The sequence below is a fragment of the Durio zibethinus genome, chromosome 3, assembly GCF_047325235.1.
Source record: "Durio zibethinus cultivar Kanyao isolate XHJ-2024 chromosome 3, ASM4732523v1, whole genome shotgun sequence".
Lineage (NCBI taxonomy): Eukaryota > Viridiplantae > Streptophyta > Magnoliopsida > Malvales > Malvaceae > Durio > Durio zibethinus.
In genome coordinates, this window is record NC_143164.1 from 35,046,218 (window position 1) to 35,069,000 (window position 22,783).

General features: G+C 31.8%; 1 protein-coding gene, 1 long non-coding RNA gene and 1 other non-coding gene across 4 annotated transcripts; 1 reads left to right on the forward strand and 2 right to left on the reverse strand.

The window, feature by feature from the left end:
* Window positions 1-5,838: 5,838 nt before the first annotated feature.
* On the reverse strand, window positions 5,839-9,833 carry LOC111283765 (fructokinase-1-like). The gene is made up of 5 exons (XM_022872384.2): window positions 9,091-9,833; window positions 8,755-9,002; window positions 8,365-8,656; window positions 7,534-7,686; window positions 5,839-6,676 (listed from the first exon to the last, which is right to left on the reverse strand). The coding sequence occupies exons 1-5, from the start codon at window positions 9,442-9,444 to the stop codon at window positions 6,290-6,292; spliced, it is 1,434 nt and encodes a 477-aa protein (XP_022728119.2). The 5' UTR covers window positions 9,445-9,833; the 3' UTR covers window positions 5,839-6,289.
* A 1,004-nt stretch (window positions 9,834-10,837) lies between these two features.
* LOC111283941 (uncharacterized) lies at window positions 10,838-21,085 on the reverse strand. Of its 2 annotated transcripts, XR_016341038.1 has the most exons (6): window positions 20,957-21,085; window positions 20,706-20,820; window positions 20,423-20,604; window positions 13,954-14,034; window positions 11,453-11,736; window positions 10,838-11,299 (listed from the first exon to the last, which is right to left on the reverse strand). It is a non-coding gene; the product is annotated as an uncharacterized LOC111283941 (long non-coding RNA). The 2 variants fall into 2 exon arrangements; XR_016341039.1 differs by lacking the exons at window positions 20,423-20,604; window positions 20,706-20,820; window positions 20,957-21,085 and adding an exon at window positions 14,325-14,482.
* A 96-nt stretch (window positions 21,086-21,181) lies between these two features.
* Window positions 21,182-21,342, forward strand: LOC149519786 (U1 spliceosomal RNA). The gene has a single exon (XR_016341221.1). It is a non-coding gene; the product is annotated as a U1 spliceosomal RNA (small nuclear RNA).
* Window positions 21,343-22,783: the final 1,441 nt, after the last annotated feature.

Consider the following 22,783-nt stretch of genomic DNA (forward strand, 5'->3'; position numbering starts at 1 on the left):
TTATCATTGGCTGCAAATTATAATTGACAGCTTCAACAATTTGATGTCAATAATATTTTTCTACATGGTGATTTGGAAGAAGAAATAAATATGAAAGTTCAACCAGGCTTTGAAGGTCATCTAGAAGCAAACCAAGTATACAAGTTGAACAAGGCTTTATATGGCCTTAAACAATCTCTTAGGGCTTGGTTCGGGAGATTTATCAAAATGATGCTAATAATGGGATATAAGCAAAGTTAAGAAGATCATACATTATTTATCAAGCATTTTGATTCAGAGAGACTTATAGTTTTATTGATATATGTTAATGATATAATTGTAACTGAAGATGATGAAAAAGAGAGAGAATCTCTAAAATAATATTTGGCTAGAAAATTTGAGATAAAAGAGCTAAATAGATTGAAATACTTTCTAATAATTGAAGTAGATCACTCACGTCATAGTATTTTCATCTCACAATAAAAAAATATGATAGATTTAAAAAAAAAAAAAACTATAAAGCTCACATGTAAACTTGTAAATACCTTTATAGATCCTAATCATAAACTTGAATAAGTTAATAAAGATGTTGCTATTGATAAAAAAATATAACAGAGATTAGTTGAAAGACTCATTTATCTCTCACATACTAGATTTGATATAGTATAACTGTGAGTGTGATAAATCAATTTATGCATAGTCATAAATAAGTGCACTTATAGGCTGTTTACTGTGTATTGTACTATTTGAAGGCCAATCTTGGGAAAGGTAACTTATTCCAAAAAAATTTGAACAGGTTCTAGAGGCATATACAGATACAGATTATGTAGGTTTAGTAACTGAGAAAAGATTTACCTCAAGCTATTACACATTCTTAGATGGTAGTTTTATGACTTGGAGGAGTAAAAAATAGAATGTGGTGGCAAGATCAAGTACTAAAGCAGAGTTCAAAGCAATGACTCAAGAAATTTGTGAACTACTATGGTTAAATATTAACCTAGAAGACTTGAAGATCAAGTGAGATGAACTAATGAGACTTTATTGTGATAACAAGTCTATAATATGCATTGTACACAATCCTATACAACATAATAGAATAGAACACATTAAAATAGACCAGCATTTCATAAAGAAAAAACTAGATAGTGGGTTGATTTGTACACCGTACGTATCAATTAAGGCTTAGCTTGCAAATGAGTTGACTAAATGTCTCAGCAGTGCAATATTTTAAGAAATTATTTTCAAGCTAGGAATGAAAAATACCTATTCATAAACTTGAGAGAGAGTATAAGAAAACACTTATTTACAGCTGATTATTATATTGTAATCTATATATTTATATTTGTATATCTAGAATTAAGTATGTGTATCCTTAGAATTAATGATAGCAAATTAGAATAGATAATCCCTCAATTATATGATCAATTTTAAGAAGATTTAGTTTCTTAGTTTACCCACTAATTAGTTGTATATAAATTTAAAGTACTTGTATAATTCTTTATAAGCAGTTTTTCAATATACATTTAGTTTTACTCTTAGTTTTTTACATAGTTTTATTTCTTAGTTTTTTCACAAATGAAAATTTAAGCACAAAAATGATGGAGATACTAATGATAATTTTAGAAAAAAAAATCCTTATACCCAAGTTTTGCAAAAATTAAAGGATATTTCTTTTTAAGAATTTTGAAATTCGTATGACATAAATGTTAATATAGATTAACAAGTTTATACTTGTTCATTTGTTAATCAAATTGATACTATATAGGTTAAGAGAAACAATTCAAACATTTAATTTAAAAGAGATTATATCATAGTTCAAACTTATTCATAAAGATAGCATAGAGTTAAACATTATTTGGATTGTTATAACCCCTTACAATATTTTTTTCATTTAACAAATGAAAAAGTTGATTGGCATCAAAATATAAAAAAATATATTTTTATTGATGATAATAAAAATGAAATAACAATAAAAAAATACCAATTTTCATTTAGTAAAAGAATTTTTTTTATAGAGAATGCGAAATATTCTTTACTCTTTTCAAATGAAAAAATTAATTGACATCAAAATATCAAAAAAGTTATTTTGAATGATGGTAACAAGAATGAAGTAACAAGTAAAAATATAGCATCTTTTTGTTTAATAGAAGAAAATTTTTTTTATAGAGAATGCAAAAATGATTATTGTGAATTTAATATTTTTTTAGAACTGTAGTTTGTTTAATTTTTATAAATTGTTTTGGTAAATTTGTTCTCATTACTTTTATCATATATATAGCAAATTTTTATCCAAAATTGTATAATTAAAAATAGAAACATAAGACAAAGTTTATTACTTCTATTAGTGATAGAATACTTTAAAATTTTTAATCTTTTAAATGCAATTGTACTTTGGTAAATTTGTTCTCATTACTTTTATCATATATATAACAAATTTTTATCCAAAATTGTATAATTAAAAATAGAAACATAAGACAAAATTTATTACTTCTATTAGTGATAAAATGCTTTAAAATTTTTAATCTTTTAAATGCAATTGTACTTCACTAACAAGTATGAAAATACATATATTAATAATTTAATAAAATCTTCAATGAAACTTATCTTAATATGTATTTTTTACCATGAACTAAACAATTTGAAGAATATCTTCGAAATATTGACTTAATATATTGTATATATTTATTGAATTTAGTTTTAATACTTGTATTAGTATAGAAAGTTATGATTTTAACTTATTATTATATGTTAAATTAAGCATCTACCCATCCTTTTTAAGTCATTTAAACTTGAACTTTTTCTTTTTTTTTTCTTCACCTTACAAATTACATCCTTTAGCATACATTATGGTTAATTTCTTTATGATATACACAAATCAATAATAACATATTAGTAGATAATTAATAACTTAATAACTAATTGTTGAAAATTTAAATATAATAAGTACAAAATTATCGATAACTTAGTATTAAATTAGTGATAACTTAATAGTAAATGATAACTTTTTAGTAAATCAATAATAATATAATAATATATGCATAATACCTTAATGATAAATTAATTATAATATAGTAGTAAATGCATAATAATATAGTATTAAATCAAGGATAACTTAATAAAAATAAGTGATAACATAGCAATTAATTATTGATAACTTAGTAATAAATAAATAATAACTTAATAGTAAATTAGTAATAATTTAATAGTAAATTTGTTTTAGTTTAATAGTAATTAATTGATAATAGTAAATTATAAATAATTTAGTAATAAACCAATGGTAAATTAGTAGTAAATAATTAATAATTTAGTAGTCAATCGTTGAAAACTTAAAAGTAAATTAGTATAACTTAGCAGTAAATCATCGATAACATAATAGTTAATCAGTGATGAGTTAATAATAAATTATGTATAATTTAATATAAATCTATAATAACTTGGTAGTGAATCATAGATAATTTAGTGGTAAATTGATGATAATTTTGTAGTAAATAATAAAAAATTATGTAGTAAATCAATGATAACATAATAGTAAATATATAAAAAAATATAATAATAAATCAATGATAATTTAATAGTAAATTAAAAATTTAACAGTAAATCACTAATAACGTAATAGTAAATTGCTAATAATTTACTTGTAAATTAGTGATAATTTAATAGTAAATTAGTTAATCATTGATAACTTTTTAGTAAATCATTGATAAATTAGTAGTAAATCAATTATAAATTTATAATAATTATCAATAACTTAATGATAAATTATCAACAATTTAATAAAAATCATTCATAACTTAAAAATAAATCATTTATAAATTAGTAGCAAATAATTGATAATCTAATAGTAAATTATTGATAATTTAGTAATAAATAATTAATAACTTAATTGTCAATAATTGATAACTTTTTATACTTGAAATTGTCGAGGATTGAACTCTAGTTACTAACGGAAGTGAAGTAAAAACTTTCACTTTGAGGGCTATGATAAACCTACCATAAACCTATTCAATAAAAAAATTAGTAAAAAAATTCTAAACTTGAATAAAACAATAACGCTATCATATAAAATGAAAATTATCTCATATATTATTAGTAGACTTTTTAAATTTCATGTTTTATAGTTGTTGATGCATAACAATATATTAATAAATCAATGATAGGTTACTAAAAACTAAATGATAACTTAGTAGCTAATTATTGATAACTTAATAATAAATCAATGATAACTTAATAGTAAATTAATGATAATTTAATAGTAAATTAGTTTCAGTTTAGTAGTAATTAATTGATAAATTTATTAGTAAATCATAAATAACTTAGTAGTAAATTAATGATAATTTAATAGTTAATCATTTAAAACTTAAAAGTAAAACAATATAATTTAGTAGTAGTTAATCATCAATAACTTAATATTTAAATAATTTAATAGTAAGTTATGGATAATTTAATATAAATTGAATCATGTTTAATTTAGTAATAAATCTGTGATAATTTTGTAGTAAATAATTAAAAACTAAGTAGTAAATAAATGATAGAATAATAGTAAATGCATAATAACATAATAATTAATAATTAATAATTTAGATGTAAATTTTTATAGCTTAATAGTAAATTACTAATAATTTAATTGTAAATCAATGAAATTTAGTAGTAAATTAGTTAATCATTAATAACTTTGTAGTAGATAATTGGTAAATTAATAGTAAATCAATTATAACTTTATAAAAAAATTAGTAACTTAGTAATAAATCATCAATAATTTAGTAGTAAATCATTCATAATTTAGTAGTAAATCATTCATAAATTAATAATAAATCAATGTTAATTTAGTAATATTTCATTGATAATTTAGAAGTATGTCATTGATAGTTTAGTAGTATATTGTTGATAACATAATAAAAAATAAATGATAACTTAATTTTCAAACATTGATAATTTTTTTTTTATATTTAAAATTGTTAGGAATTGAGCCTTAGTTACTAGCAAAAATGAATCTAGAAATTTCATCTTTAGATATTAGAATTAGCCTACCGTGAATTTATTTAATAAAAAAATTTAGTGAAAAAAATTTTAAATTTAAATAAAACAATAATGTTATTATATAAAAATAAAATTATCTTATGTTAAAATTAAACTCGTGTTTTCCTACCAAAATCCATTATTAAATTTATGATGACACAAATTTATCAATGATTCCTAAAACTATATCATCAGTTATCAAAAGGTTAATTACTAAAATTATATCAAGAGATTACCAACTTTTATTAATGGTTACCAAAATTATATCATAAGTTATCAAACTAACATTGAAGGTTATTAAAATTTTATTGAATGCTACCGAAATTTTATAAGAAATTATTAAAGTCAAAATTATAAAAAAAGAATATCAAATTTTATTTATATTATATCAAAATCAAAATTAAATTATTAATATTTATCATTATTATCATAATATAAAAATTTATTTATCAAAATAAATTTTTAAATATAAAGATTACACTTACGTCAAGCGCGAGCTAAAAGCTAGCGATCACTAAATGTTTGCCGTGAAAAGAATGGGCACTCATTTTTCCAAAAGGGAAAACTTTTTTTTTTTTACAAAGATTGCTGGAAATATCAATCCACAAATATAAAAAAGATTTATAAATATTAAAATTTAAATTCCAAACTTTTAAAAAAGATCTTTTTTTTAAAAAAATTATATAACCCAACCAAACTAACCACCAAATTTAGAAAACAAACTTGGGGTCAACATTTAACCAAATGGACAACTCAATTATATTCATTTCTAGATTTATTGATAGGAAAACTTGAACGTTGTACATCTTTCAAGTGGAATTCTTAGCAAAATCACAACTTCAATTAATACTGCAAAATCCACCCAATCATTTTTTTTTCTTTCATAGATTTGGTAAAAATTGCACTGAAAGCACAACATAAACTCAAGAGAAAACTGGTACCTGTTTGACAAAGCAATCATTTCGAGATTGCATGAAAAAGATTATGAAAAAAAAAAAATACATATAAATAAAATAAACAAAGGAAAACAAAGGGAACATCCTACTTTGGTATGGAAAACAAACGCAGCTCTCAGCCTTGCACAAATCTATCAAGGTATGCTCGTCACCAAAAATGCTCATAAACAGCAACTTATGCAATGGCTTTATTTCTGACTCAAAGATCTTCTAGAAACTACTTCATTCTGATCCCACCTTAAATTAAAATTGTTATGTATTGCAAGAGAAATCAGACTCAGGGTGAAATTCAAAAAAGGAATTGCTATGTCTGAGAATCTAATTTCTATTGCAATCCATCAAGATGACAGTGTCCCCTCTAATTGACTATATTTTAGCTTAGGCAGCAATTCGGAAACCACCTTTTGCAATGTGACACAGTTCATCCTGCCGTTGCTTCCATTCAAAACCATTTTTGACAGAAAAGTAACCTCTTGTGAATCCAAATGTTCACCCAGTAGCCCATTCCAAAATTCATCATCTTCGTTGAGGTCGGGTGCTTCCATGAGTTCTACTACTTGCTTCAGTGTTGCTACATTCCTACCAGCGCCACAACCCATGGCAGTAGCAGCACCCACAGCATTTGCAAACACTAATGTTGAAACCAAGGGAATATTATGTATAAAACCAAATGCAATAGCAGCAACAAAACTATCTCCACACCCGACAGTGTCTATTACTTTCACCTGATCATATTTCAAAATTAAAATTAGAATCTTAAGTAGCATAAGCAAAGATATAAATATTGGAAAGAATCCAGACAGGATAGAATGACCAAATTCATGAGTGGTCAGATGCAACTTCTTCACATGTCCTAATGAGGAAATTTTTCTGACAACAAGATTCATATTTTGACAAAAAGACATGTTGAAAGTGCATGGTCTAGATTACTAATGAGAAACATGGTCTAGCATTGTTATATGGGAAAGTGTTGGGTCGTTAAGAAACAACATGAGAAGAAAATGAGCGTAGCGGAGATGAGGATACTTAGATGGATGTGTGATAAGACTAGAAGAGATAAAATTAGAAATGAAGAGATTCAAGAAAAATTAAGGGTAGTTCGATTTCAGGAAAAGATGGGAGGGGGCCGTTTGAAATGATTTGGACATGTGAAATGTAGACTTATATATGCACAAGTTAGGAGAAATGAGATTCTAGATTTGGAAGAGACTAAAGCTTATAGAAGTAAACTATGAAAGATGTGGATGCAAGTAATAAAAGATGAAATGAGGTTAAAGAAGTAGATGAAAATATAGTTTTTGATAGAAATGAGTGGCGCAAGAAGATTCAAAACTACGACTTAATATGATTCCTCTTTTTGGCCTTTCATATAGCCAACCCTAGAGTTATGGGATATAAGGCTTAATTTGTCGTTGTTGTTGGTATCCATGAGCTACAAAAAATTTTTCTTTTCCAGAAACGGAAAGAAGCATCGTAGCTTAAAGCAAATTGAAAATATATTCAATGAATTGACATAGAATGACATTCAACTTATAACTACAATTATGTTTTGGATATTCAAAGTTAAGGTTATATAGCTTACCTTAAATGCAGGAGCACAAGTAATACTAGACGTAGTTATCAGAATTGAACCCTTAGGGCCCATCTTCACAACCACCCATTGAGTGCGGATTCCCTTCCTCAGCAACTCTTGCCCTGCTAGTATTGGGTTTGCTATGCCAGTCAATGATTCAGCCTGGAAATTCATTAATGAGAGTATAACTAATTAGGTAAACAGCCAATAAAGCTACTAGATAGAACCAATACCATGAAAGGCCAAATACTTCCTAAAGGAGTCCAAACCTCCATAGTTGCAGGCATATTGAATATTTTTCAAAAGATGAGGAGCATCTATGCCCAATAATCCAAAAAATCTTTTACATTTTCAGGCAAAAAATATATTGACAATATCACTACATATCAATGAATGAAATATAGAATTCAGTACTTCTCATCTTAGACAGATGATAAACATTCTACAATTGATGGTTCGGCTAAAGAAATAACCAATAAAGGAACAACCATTCCCAGCAATCAGAAGAAAATTGAGATGATTCAGGCAAATGAATCAAAAAAACGTGTAATAGGAAGCAGGACTAACAGGTTCAAATTGAAGGTTCTCAGACGACAAAAAAAAGGTTAAAAAAAAAACATTACAGCAAGAAAAGGCATCATTAAAGAATAGGGGATAGCCTGCAATTGAAGACAGATCTAGTGAAGCAATTTCAGAGAGTTGAAATGATTACAACGATGTCATTTGCAACATAAGATATAAAAACATTGGAAGTAGTTATAGAAGCACACAACAAACAGAGAAAAAGGAAAAAATAGAATAAAAATGTCCATTCATTCCGTGAAAAGCAACGCAACGAACCTCATCAGCAGTTAGAAGAAGGACATCACTCATCCTCAAGAACTGCCGAAGTGCTTTTTGCTCCTCCATAGACCCACGTAAAAGACTCTTCCCACGTGGTCCCGGATCAAAAAATACCAATGTACCAACTTCAGCAGCATAGTCGACAGCTGAGATTATCACACCAGGGGAAAACTCATCAAAGTCATAACCATTACAAAACAGGATTCTCGATCGTTTAATTGCCCTCTTTGCTTCTTCAGAAAGTGTACTCATCCAGCTAAAAGCAGGCTCCTTACTGAAATCCGCCCGACTAATGAAACAAAAACACATAATAAAAGTTCAGCAACCATTTTCTCAACCAAAATTAGTGACCTTTATTGAAAAACAAAGAAAAGAAAGTTATTTTACCTGCAAAAACCATGCTTTTGTAAAGGGTCAACAAGCACCCAGCACAAGAGGGTTTCATAAGAAGCACTTGGACTGTTAAGATCAGTTTCTTCACACATTCCAACCACACCAATTCCTTCCTCATGAAGCACATCAAGAAGAAACTTCCCATAAATTTCATTACCAACATGACCTATTGTAAGACAGTCAAGTCCCAGCCTTGCAGCTGCTATAGCCATATTGCAGTTTCCACCAGCTTCCCAATATCGCTGTAACCCAAAAACCCATAGATAAAAATTAGAGCTTTTTTCCGTAAAACCCGATAAAATTGAAAACACCCCGTAACATTATTTTTACCTTGTCGGGAGGAGAAGAAGATAACTGTTCCATGAAGGCTTTGCGAGCGTCTGCGGAAGGCGGGGGTAATTTGGGAACATTGAGGACAATATCAACGCAGAGGTTGCCGAGTGTGGCGACATCGACGGTTTTGACGAAGGCGGGTTGGGGGGCGTTAGAGGAGGGGAGAGAGCGAGAAGGATGACTGGGAACCGAGATGTTTAACGCCCGGCAGCTGCAGGCAGAGCGAGGAGAGTTGGTGGTGGCGTTTGGATGGAGGGGAAAGAGGAGGCGAAAAGGGGTAGGGCCAGGAGGGTGGAGATGGGGAAGGAAATTGAATTGAGGGGTTTTTAAGGCTATGGATTGGTGATGCATTCAGCCGAGTGATTTGTAAAAACAAGTTAAAGAAAAATGAAAGAAGAAGATGATGATAACAGGAAAATGAACCAGGGAAGTTAAGAAATCAATAATGGATTATTATAATTTACAAGCTTGAAGAAAAGGAAAGGAAGAAATAAATGGATTTTTTTTTATTATTATCTTTCCTCCCAAATTACCAAGTCAAGTTGACGTTATGGGTCATCTCTCAAGCGCCTCGGTTGTCAAGTGTGGGAATTCCTGGAATCTGCCTGCCGTCACTTTCTTTGAATTGTATATTCATCTTTCTTCAACTGAATGAATAAAGTTTCCCCCCAAAGTTATTTGGTGGTGTGAACTCCAATGATAATTCTTTTTGATAATTTGTTGTAAACAAATCAAAGATCAATAAAATTGTTTACATAAAATTTGTTTTGTTAATTGTTTCAACAAATTTTGTTAAGCGATCGTAGCGTTATTACGATTGGACAAAATTTAAATAAAGTTTTTTTAATTAATTTAATAAAAAATTTAAATTAATAAATGTATAAAATTCAAAATAAAGATTAATAATATAAAAAAATTATTATTGATTTAAATCTAATAAATACTTGTTAAATGATAAAAATTCTAATCACAATTTTTATTAAAGATTTTATTTAAAAAGTATATTAAAATTTATTTATATTTTATACACTTGATTTATATAATATTTTTTATTCTAATTTTTATTTAATAAATTTTAATAAAAATTTTATGATCTTTCCTTAATAATTTTATATAAATCTTTTTTAATTAATTATTATTTGTGATCATTTATTAAATCTAATAAATAAATATAAATATAAATATAAATAAACGAATACTTCTTTTTGTCCGTTTACTCCTCTAAATTAGTCATTAAATATAGCTACAATGGTTTTTTTTCCATAAAACCTTAACTTAAATATTTATATGCTAATGGTTTTTCTATAAAACCATAGCTTCGAGTGGATCGTAATTGTCTAAAAAAAAAAGAAAAGATAAGAAAATGGTCAACGTTAATCTAGATGAATAGAGGTTAAATTTTCAAACGCATATTCTTAAGAAAAGAATGTAAGAATAAATGTAGCAGAGTGAGTGGTCAACATTATGGAATATATGCTCACGTTAGGTGAGAAGGAAGATTCAAGACAAAGTGAAGTGTGGACTGCTTTTTTGAACAATTTTCATGCATCAACAACTTGGCCTATTTGTACAAAAAGATTCTGCAAATCCCAATCCATGCTTTTGATTGTAAGATTCTTAGATTATTTCAGAGCTATAACAACTCAACAACTTGAAGAAGAACAATCATAGTAATCAGCTATACATCACAATATATCACAAAATCAACAACTTGCCGCCCCCCCCCCCCCCCCCCCCCCCCCCAAACAAGTTGCAGACCCATCTCGGCAGCTGTTTTAAGACCTCCACCCAAACCAAAAATGAACCAAGGTTCACCACGGTGTTGATACTTGAAGCAGTCAGAATTTCAAAACCATCAAGAGAGAGAGAGAGAGAGAGAGAGAAACAACTTGGAACTCTGGGAAAGTAAGTAGGGCAGAGTTACCTAGTGATACACAACTATTACAGTGCGCCGAAAGGAAGTTCTGTGAAAGCGGCACATGAAACAACAATGTCCAAATGCCCAAAAAGCTTAGCAAATATATGCAGTCATGGCCTGTTTCCCAGCAGTTCCTTTATGATACTCATGCCAGAAAGAATTTCATAAAACCAAAATCCTTCACTGTAGGCTGTGACTTTTCTACCCCACATGAAGATTTATAACTTAAACTACTGAGTAATAATTGTTAAAATTTCTGAACTCCACCACTAGAGAGGGAAAGTTTAACTGACAATTGACAAGCCAAATACATAATATCAGTGCAGTTGAGGGCAATCATAGTAAAAAAATTCATAACAATACCAAATTTAGGCACCATACATAATTTTCAACAAGCTTCTCAGGCATGATAAGAGAATACATGCAGAAATTACAACTTACAGGAACTTGAACTTTAGAGAACATTCAAACTCCCCTACGAGCATCAATCAATGCAAAACCTTGCAGGATTGAAACCATTAAAGCACCTAATAAGCCAACAATGAAAACCATCAAACATAAGGTTTTGAATTAAGAGAATATATCAGAAAAGTAAGTGAAGAAATGTTTCCTTTCATTTCCTTTCTTTGTCCCCCTTTCAGAATGTTGCTGGTTCACTACTTGGGAAGGAAAGAGATTTTGGGGGAGAGAGTACTTATGATATAGTTATCCTTCTGAAACTAGACCTTAGAGAATTAAAAAGAAAACATAAGTTTAGCCTTCAATATCGCCACAAAAAGGATAGGGAAAAGGTTATGCCCCAAAGTAACTAACTTTCAAGTTATTGTTGTTGGGAATATTGACTCAAATCCCATAAGAGATTCGTTTGAGATTTGTTAGAGATTTGTTTGGGATTTGTCAGATATTGCTTGATGGACAAGAAGACTTGCAAAAGAAGAATTCCAAGAGAAAGATGATTCTTAATAGGTAAGTTTGACTTGCAAGAGAAGAATTCTAAAAGGAAAGGGATTCTTAATAGGCAAGTTTGACTTACAGGAGAAGAATTCTAAGAGGAGAGGGATTCTTAATGGGCAAGTTTGTATGGTTATAAATAGGTGAAGTCTCTACAGGGTTAGGTATGAGAAAAAGATGTAAGAGAGTTGTAGGGTTTTGTGGGATAGACACCCCACAGGAGTATTGGGGCTTTACGTCTTATGGGTGTGTATGTTTGTTTATGAGTGGACTAAAGGAGACTGAGAGGGTCCATATAGGTATGATGTATAGGAGCATATGGGTATGTGTTTGGTCATGTTGAAAGGGTGCACAAGGGTTTGAGTTTGTGTTTATTTGGGTTTAGAATACTCCATAAGACTAGAGGAGATTGAGAGTGTCTTATGAGTATTGATTGTTGAGTGAGGTTGATGATTTGATGTATGTTTGTAATTCTCTACAACTAGTGGATCTTGTTTCTCATCCGTGGATGTAGGTCAGTTGGACCGAACCACGTTAAATTGTTGTTTCTTGTGTGTTTGATTTATTGTTTGATTTCGCTTCCGCTGGTGTGATTGGATTGAAGGCTTTTAGCCCAACAAGTGGTATCAGAGCTGTGGTGTTCCCCAACAAGTGGTATCAGAGCTGAAGGTTCGAAACGTGAGAAGAGTTGAAGATTCAAGATGTGGAAAGAGCCGATAGTTTGAGACATGAGAATAGTTGACAGTTTGAGATATGGGAAAGGGAAGAGTTCGAGTTCGAGTTTTGAAGATTGAAGATTGTTTTGTATGAAGCGTGAAGACACAAGAGAAAAGAAGATGGTTGTAAGACTTCCATTGTAGGTGAAGCCAAGCATGTCTAGCATGAAGACAGATGATTGATGGAATTTGAGTCAAGGTGAAGATTGTTGGGAATATTGACTCAAATCCCATAAGAGATTCGTTTGAGATTTGTTAGAGATTTGTTTGGGATTTGTCAGATATTGCTTGATGGACAAGAAGACTTGCAAAAGAAGAATTCCAAGAGAAAGATGATTCTTAATAGGTAAGTTTGACTTGCAAGAGAAGAATTCTAAAAGGAAAGGGATTCTTAATAGGCAAGTTTGACTTACAGGAGAAGAATTCTAAGAGGAGAGGGATTCTTAATGGGCAAGTTTGTATGGTTATAAATAGGTGAAGTCTCTACAGGGTTAGGTATGAGAAAAAGATGTAAGAGAGTTGTAGGGTTTTGTGGGATAGACACCCCACAGGAGTATTGGGGCTTTACGTCTTATGGGTGTGTATGTTTGTTTATGAGTGGACTAAAGGAGACTGAGAGGGTCCATATAGGTATGATGTATAGGAGCATATGGGTATGTGTTTGGTCATGTTGAAAGGGTGCACAAGGGTTTGAGTTTGTGTTTATTTGGGTTTAGAATACTCCATAAGACTAGAGGAGATTGAGAGTGTCTTATGAGTATTGATTGTTGAGTGAGGTTGATGATTTGATGTATGTTTGTAATTCTCTACAACTAGTGGATCTTGTTTCTCATCCGTGGATGTAGGTCAGTTGGACCGAACCACGTTAAATTGTTGTTTCTTGTGTGTTTGATTTATTGTTTGATTTCGCTTCCGCTGGTGTGATTGGATTGAAGGCTTTTAGCCCAACAATTGTGATGTTAAAACGATTCCAACTACACAAAGAAAATCAACTAAAAAGCATAATATAGGCACAACGATCTGAGTGATCATAATGAGGTCTGACAGACAGCACAGTGAGACTACTATGCCAGTGGAACACCTACGAAACCATAGAGGTACTTTATGTTTTATGACAAGCCCAAGCTCATGTTGAACTTGATAAGATGCCAGTTCAAGCATAGCAGCAAACGCCCTTTTCCCAAAAGGGAGAAAAAAGGAAGAAAAAGAAGACAGAAATTAAAAGTTAATTATCTACCTGACAACTGAAGCTTCTGGGATATAGTTGTACATTACCTGTGCTAGGGGTATATCCACCACAAGAATATCATGACCTCCTCAATCGACTTCCCTTGGCGTTTTGAAGGCACTCATCACCTGAAAGAAAATTAAGCAATTATAAAACGCAACGTAAATTTGGAATGTGAGAAGAATTGTTTAAAATATTTTAGCATGCAATATTCTCAAGATGGGAGGATGTATTGTTTAGACAGATAATACATATTAGATTCGTTGTAGATTTTTTTATGGCTGTAAACGTTATTAGTAACAAGAAAAGTGACATGAAAAGGATTGAGGCACAAATTTCCAGTTGCAAGAAAATCTCTCAAAAGAAGGTCCTGTGACTTATAACGCAATATCTACGTCAATAAAATAGGGGACTCAACTCAAGTAAGGTTGACTGAGAAACTTAAGAGTGGGCAACATGATCTTTCTTCTGCCCTGCAGAATTTAAGGGACACATGAGGACAACTGGATTCTTAAAATGAAGCCACTTTGTAAACAGAAGCTATCATAAAAGAGATGGATGTTCCAGCAAGAAACTTAGATGAGTTAAAATACCATGAAGCCTATCCACACAATTTGTACATCCTTATCCACCATAAATCCCATTGACATACGCTTCACTCAATAGTTCTCAATAGGAATCATCTTCGTATCTGTGAGAGAGAGACCTTAAAGCATAGCTCATTAAAATGTAAATGATTGCAAACTATCCAGTAGAACAATAGACAGAAAAGTTCCCTTGGAAATGTGGCATCAATTCTATATCAGCAGCGATTCCAAGAGGATGCTTGTCAAACAATAGCATCAAATGATTGTTAGGAAAATGAGGTCCAGTCCCATGTAAGTAGTTTTGGACCAAGTAAAGGCCATAGGCCTTGATCTTTTATTTTACACAGAGCCCTAGCTACTTAATAAAAAAGAGGTGGGGTTGTTTAAGGTGTGTGTCGACAACTAAGCAGAGAAAGAAGAAAAGCCAGGAAAAGCAGAGAGAGAAAAAGGAAAAGGGAGAGTTGGTTAAACGGAAGTCGATCTGTGGTCCGATTGAGTTGGAACCTTGTCAGGAGGTTTATGATTCAGAGTTATACATTCTGAACGGTGAAGATCGGGTTTGAAGCTCTCTAGGAACAAATCCATGGTGTATTTGTTGAGTCACTTATTTGGTGAGATTTCTCCAATTGTTTCTCTAGTTGTTGATTAGCTCTAGTTTTAGCTAGAGAAGAACTTTGTATAACTATTATTTGATAGTGAAGATTTTTCTGGTGGCCCGTGGTTTTTCCCTCTACACTGGAGGGTTTTCCACGTAAATCTTGGTGTGCTTTATTTTTCCTGCGCATTTGATTATTGATTGTTGTCTATTGCTTGTGTATTGTTGTGATTATTGCTTCAGGCGCAACAAGTGGTATCAGAGCGAGAGTTATTTTGAGACATCGATACAAAAGCAACCCAGGATAGAAGTAAATTCTGTTTGAGATCATGGAGGGTGATACAGGTTCCATGCTAAAATTGACAGCATCAAATTATTCAATTTGGAAGCCTATGATGGAGGATCATCTATACTGCAAAGATTTGTATGAGCCAGTATTGGGTGATTCGGCTAAACCAGCAGATATGAAAGATGAAAGCTGGAAGAAGCTAGGTAGAAAGACGCTGGCTACAATCAGAAAATGGGTTGATATCAGCGTGTTTCATCATGTAGCGCAGGAGTCAGATGCTCACATTGTTTGGGAAAAATTGGCAGTATTGTATGAGAGAAAAACAGGTATGAATAAAGTTATGCTTGTTAAGAAGATTGCAACTTTACAGTACAGGGATGGACGATCTGTTACAGAGCACTTGAGTGATTTTCAAGATATATTTAATCGGATGACTACTATGGAACTTAAGATGGATGATGAAATGAAGGCATTATTTTTTTTGGGTTCATTGCCAGACAGCTGGAATACTCTAGTTGTGACTGTTCTTAATTCAGTTCCTGATTATAAGGTGACATTGGAGATGGTAAAAGACAGTATGCTTAATGAAGAAGCGAGGCGAAAAGATGTAGACCCTGGGAATCAAGCTCTGGTCACAGAGAACAGGGGTAGAAACATCGACAGAGGTCACGACTCAAAAGGCCGTGGTAAGTCTAAACATAGATCCAAGTCTAGAGGTAAAGTGAAGTGTTTCCATTATGGTAAGGCGGGTCATATAAAACGAAACTGTAGAATCTTAAAGCAAGAGCGAAAAGATGAGAAAGGTAAGAGTTCAGATGATGGCAATGTTGCAGCAATGAATTCAGATAGTGATTCAGTTACTTTGATTTGTACACATGGTGATTGTAATCATGTTAGTGATCCCGGCATTGAGTGGATAGTTGACACAGGAGCGGCATATCATTGTGTTCCTAAGAGAGAGTTGTTTACAACTTACAAAGCAGGAGATTTTGGTTGTACCAAGATGGAAAACAAAAGTGTGTCACAGATTGTTGGGATTGGTGATATTGTTGTACAAACTAGTACAGGCTGCATGTTGACTTTGAGGGATGTCAGACACATTCCAGATATGAGAATGAACTTGCTTGCTATTAATGTCCTTGATAATGAGGGATATGAAAGCCGACAAAAGAATGGACAGTGGAAGCTTCTTAAAAGATCTATGATAGTTGCAAGGGGAAAACTATGCTGCACAATGTATAAGACATGGATGCAATTGAACGGTAACCAGGTAAATACCGTTGAAAATGATGCTTCAGCAAACTTGTGGCACAGGAGGCTGGCAGACATGAGTGAAAAAGGGTTACAGGTTTTGGCAAGGCACTCTCTTATTCCCTTGACCAAAGGTATGTCTCTCGATTCATGTGATTATTGTTTGTTTGGTAAGCATCATAGAGTTTCTTTTCGTAAAAGTTCTCAGAGAAAAGAAAATAGATTAGAATTAATTTATTCTGACGTATGTGGTCCCATTGAGGTTGAGTCATTAGGTGGTAGCAGATATTTTGTTACTTTTATTGATGATGCTTCACGTAAGACTTGGGTGTATATGTTGAAATATAAAAGTCAGGTACTGTAGTATTTTCAAAAATTTCATGCCATGGTTGAAAGGATGACAGGGTTACCCTTGAAGTGTATTCGAACTGATAATGGTGGGGAATACACATCTAAAGGCTTTGAAGAGTATTGCTCAAAGCATGGGATCAGGCATGAGAAGACAGAACCTGGAACACCGCAGCATAATGGTATAGCTGAAAGAATGAATCGCACCATTGTGGAAAAAGTCAGATGTATGTTGAGGATGGCAAAATTACCAAAGCCATTCTGGGGTGAAGCAGTTAACACAGCTTGTTATTTACTTAACAGGTCACCATCAGTTTCTTTGGGCTTTGACATTCCAGAAAGAGTGTGGACAGGAAAAGATGCTTCATACTCTCACTTAAAAATTTTTGGGTGTAAAGCATTCATGCATGTGCCGAAAGAGCAGAGATCAAAGCTTGACAGTAAAGCTACACAGTGTGTGTTTGTAGGATATGGTGATGAGGAATTTGGCTACAGGGTATGGGATCCAGTAAAGAGAAAGACAGTCAGAAGCAGAGATGTGATCTTTCATGAAAAAAAAACCATAGCAGATCTTGAAAAAAAATGAGAAGACTACACGAGTTACTGTTAAGTGTGATGTTTCAACACCGACAAAGATTTCACAGGAAAGAGCCACAGATGGTAAAAATGAGCCAGAAACAGAACTTGGGGATATGGATGAGCCAGCTACAGTTGGTGATGAGCCAGATGCTATTAGTTTTGAGCAGGGGGAGCAATCCTCTCTACCTGAGAGTGTTGAGCAGGGGGAGCTACCTTCGACATCAAGTGATGTAGAGTCTCAGCTTAGGAGATCTACTAGAGAGCGCAGGCCATCTACCAAGTATCCAAGTTCAGATTTTATTTTAGTTACCAGTGAAGGGGAGCCAGAAAGCTTTCAAGATGTGCAGGCTACTCCGGATAGAGAACACTGGTTAAAAGCAATGAAAGAAGAGATGGAGTCATTACGAAAGAATGGTACTTATGATCTTGTTAAACTTCCAACAGGAAAGAGGCCATTAAAGAATAAATGGGTGTTCAAGTTGAAAAAGGATGGTGACAAACTAGTGAGGTACAAAGCTCGATTGGTAGTAAAAGGTTTTTCTCAGAAACCAGGCATCGATTTTGATGAGATTTTTGCTCCAGTTGTAAAAATGAGTTCTATTCGAGTGGTACTGGGATTGACAGCTAGTTTGAATCTTGAGCTTGAGCAACTTGATGTTAAAACTGCATTTTTGCATGGTGATTTGCAGGAGGACATTTATATGAATCAGCTTGAGGGTTTTGAAGTGAAAGGGAAAGAGCACTTAGTTTGCAAATTGAAGAAAAGCTTGTATGGCTTAAAACAAGCTCCGCGACAGTGGTACAAAAAGTTTGATTCTTTTATGGTGAGTCATAGCTATAAAAAAACAGCAACGGATTCTTGTGTGTATATTAAACAATTCCCTAATGGTAACTTCATTATCCTATTATTATATGTTGATGATATGTTGATTGTAGGACAAGATGCTAGTATGGTTTGCAGGTTGAAAGAACAATTATCTAAGTCCTTTGATATGAAGGATTTAGGTCCAGCAAAGCAGATTCTTGATATGGACATTATCCGAGATAGGAGAGCTGGAAAGCTGTGGTTGTCACAGGAAAAGTATGTTGAACGAGTGCTTGGTAGATTCAACATGCAACATGCTAAATCAGTTAGCAGTTCACTTGCCAACCATTTTCATCTAAGTAAGAAATCTTGTCCAGTGTCTAAGGAAGAGCAACTAGCTATGTCTAGTATTCTTTATTCTTCTGCAGTCGGTTCTTTAATGTATCTTATGGTTTGTACAAAGCCTGACATTGCTCATGCAGTTGGTGTAGTGAGCAGATTTCTTTCTAATCCAGGGAAGATCCACTGGAAAGCAATAAAATGGATTTTTAGATATTTGAGGGGTACCTCAAAAATGTGTTTGACTTATGGAGTTTCACAACCAATTCTAGAAGGGTTTACTGATGCTGACATGGCAGGCGATCTTGATGGTAGGAAATCTACTTCAGGGTATTTGTTCACTTTTGCAGGAGGAGCTGTATCTTGGCAGTCTAAGTTACAGAAGTGTGTTGCTTTGTCAACTACAGAAGTTGAGTATATTGCAGCAACTGAAGCATGTAAAGAAATGCTTTGGATGAAACGTTTTTTTTTTGAATTGGGGTTGAATCAGAAAGAGTATGTGGTATTTTGTGATAGCCAGAGTGCTTTAGATTTGAGTAAGAATACCATGTACCATGCTAGAACAAAGCACATTGATGTTAGATATCATTGGTTACGTTCAGTGATTGAAGAACAACAGATGCTATTGAAGAAAGTCCATACTGATAAAAATGTGGCAGATATGTTGACTAAGATACTTCCCAGGGAAAAGCTTGAGCTTTGCAGTAACTTGGCCGGAATGAGTTCCCTGGCCAAGGTAAGTTCCAAATGAAATTGCTATGGTGATGAATCTCCTTCTAATGGGACTGGAGGGGGAGATTGTTAGGAAAATGGGGTCCAGTCCCATGTAAGTGGTTTTGGATGGGACTGGACCAAGTAAAGGCCATGGGCCTTGATCTTTTATTTTACACAGAGCCCTAGCTACTTAATAAAAAAGAGGTGGGGTTGTTTAAGGTGTGTGTCGACAACCAAGCAGAGAAAGAAGAAAAGCCAGGAAAAGTAGAGAGAGAAAAAGGAGAAGGGAGAGTTGGTTAAACGGAAGTCGATCCATGGTCTGATTGTGTTGGAACCTTGTCAGGAAGTTTATGATTCAGAGTTATACATTTTGAACGGTGAAGATCGGGTTTGAAGCTCTCTAGGAACAAATCCAGGGTGTATTTGTTGAGTCACTTATTTGGTGAGATTTCTCCAATTGTTTCTCTAGTTGTTGATTAGCTCTAGTTTTAGCTAGAGAAGAACTTTGTATAACTATTATTTGATAGTGAAGATTTTTCTGGTGGCCCGTGGTTTTTTCCTCTACACTGGAGGGTTTTCCACGTAAATCTTGGTGTGCTTTATTTTTCCTGCGCATTTGATTATTGATTGTTGTCTATTGCTTTTGTATTGTTGTGATTATTGCTTCAGGCGCAACAATGATAAAAAAACACTAGTAAAAGAAAATTTCAAGAAGATGAACTCAAACTCCAAAATTAGTGCTGGGGGAAGAGTGAGAGAGATAGTATTAAATTCATTCAGCTAAAATTCTGTCGTTAATGCTGATTTATGAGCTTGTGTAAAGACCATATTCGTGACTCAAGTATGCATCCATCTCGCGCTTATTAAACTAAATATGTGAAACAAACTTCATCCATATATTAGTTGATCACAGAAGACTCAACCTGCTATATAAGATTTCATATATAACTGAAATCTACAATAAAACACATGAAAGCACTACCAGATAACACTTTTAACAACTTAATACCTGTTGTAGTGTTGTTACTAATGGATAATTAGTTGATATACAAATAGACCATTTTCCACCATTGTCTAAAAGACTATGTCTTGGAAGACAGAAATACTACCCCTAGTAACTTCTGGATTCTGGTGGACGTTCATCATGGTTGGAACAGATGGTTCACACACATCAGCATCAAGCAGCCCCACCTTCAATTGACACTTGTTAGCTTGTGCAACCGCCAAATTAACAGAAAAGATTGAGAATTCAACTAACATGACTGGATATCCCTATAAAATGGTACTCGTACCTCATGAATGTGAAAAGAATCGATTACCAGCAGTGGTAGTCTTGCCAACAACGCCTTACCAGAAGCGACGGCAATCACATCTTTAACCCCATTAATTCTCAACACCCCCAAGCCTCTGCCAAAAAAAAAATAATAATAATAAAAACCATTTTTTCAATCCACCTAAAAACAACATTCACTTCCTCAACAAGAACGAAGCTTTAAATGAAACCAGTAAAAGCCATATAAAAGCCCAAAAGCCTTTATCTTACAGAAAAAGTTCGCCAGAAGCCCTTCATTAGGAAACAAACCCACGAATCTTAGCAAGCAGTTGGCAAGTCTCGCAAACACATAACAGAAAAATGAAAAATTCCATCTTTCTGTAATGAGACATGTGGGGTTTATTGTTTTTCAGTTAGTTGTCCCACATCGTGGAGCGTAGAGAGGTGAGTACTAGGAAGAGCCAGTAAAATAAAGGTCAAGGTCAGCTTTTGAACTTACTTACCTGGACGGGGCGTATGGGCGATCAAAAAAGCTCATGGCCTAGGTTGGTGGCCAACATTGCACTGGGTGGGTGCGCCAGCTTAACATCTCCCCGAGTGGGAGAGTGTACGTCATAATTTATGGCAGTGGGGGCCTGCGTTCGCGCGGCCTCTGTCAAATTCAATGTTTAAAAATATTTTCCTGCTCGAACAATAAAATTAATAAATAGTTATTTGGCAATATTAATTTTTTAAAACTGGAAAATGATAATATAAATATTCGTATTAATTTAAAAAACTAATATTGCTTTTATTTACGTTAAAATATTATAATTGATAAATAGAATGCAAAGTTACTTAATATAAATTTTGATAAATAGATAGTATACAAAGTTACTTAATTTATACTTTTTCATAAAATGAAATATCATGTGACAAGTTAATAACTCACTATGTGTCAATCAGCTTCTTTGGGACTTTTAATTATCTTAAGCATAAATATTTCTTAGATGAACAGTTTAATTTATGTATTCTCGATGTTCTTAATTAGTTCCAAGCAAGCATTATTTTCATAAAAGATAAATAATTCAATATAAGAAGAAAAATTATTTCACAAGTTAAAAAATAAATACATAATCAATTTAAATAAAAAGGATTTTGGTTTTATTTTTTAATGAACTAATAATGGTGCAAATAAAGAGAATATTTGATGAAAGTTTATGAATAATTTAATTTTTATTTATTTATTACACTTAATAAATAAACGATTATAAATAATATTTTAGAATTCATTAATTAAAGGAATATATTATAAATATAATAAAGTTTATTTCATGTTTAATTTGTTTATATCTTTGGGTATAAACAAACAAAATATTCGATAAATAATTTGTGAATATATTATATTTTTTTGTTTATATTTATTTATTAAATTTAATAAATGATCACAACTAACATTTTAATTTTGTTAATTAAACAAACAAATTATAAATATAATAAAATTTATTCATATTTATTCATCTACGTCTCCATCAATTAGTTAAGGGCTTGAAAGAAAGAATTAATATTAGTGTTTTTTTTTTACGAAAATTAGATTATTTTATTTTTAATTGTGTCACAACCGTACAATTATTCAAAAATTTCAATAATTTTGCATATTAACTTAAAGTAATCTCAAATTTATACTTTTAAATTTTATTCATTTTTTAGTGTCACATAGCACTTCTCACTTCCCACTTTTTCTTTTTTTTTTTGTTTTTTTTTAATATTAATAGTTTTTTACATATTTAAAATTTTTTTAAAATATTTTTTATATTTAATTATTTTTGTATGAGATCTATTTGATATTAAGAGTATGACACTTATTTATTTTATTATTTTTATATATTTAATAAATATTTTTTAGATTTCAATTTTTTTGGTGTGATTTACTTTCTTTTTCTTTTTTTTTTTAAGTTAAAAAACCTTTTTCAAGAGGAAGTACCGTGTTTTTGTTTTTTGTTTTTATCTTTTTTATTAAAGTAATTTTGTGAAAAAAATCAAAGAAAGTGTTGATGTAACACTCTGATTTTTTTTTGTCTCGTATTTTTAAAATTTTGAATTGCATAAATTTTATAA

What these genes read in the sequence shown, in the direction of transcription:
- LOC111283765 (XM_022872384.2), bottom strand. Translation starts at nt 9,444, where the DNA reads ATGCATCACCAATCCATAGCCTTAAAAACCCCTCAATTCAATTTCCTT. An exon ending in CTTCTTCTCCTCCCGACAAG is followed by an intron (nt 9,003 to 9,090) that starts GTAAAAATAATG and finishes TTTGGGTTACAG; the next exon opens with CGATATTGGGAAGCTGGTGG. An exon ending in TTCTTCTAACTGCTGATGAG is followed by an intron (nt 7,687 to 8,364) that starts GTTCGTTGCGTT and finishes ATGAATTTCCAG; the next exon opens with GCTGAATCATTGACTGGCAT.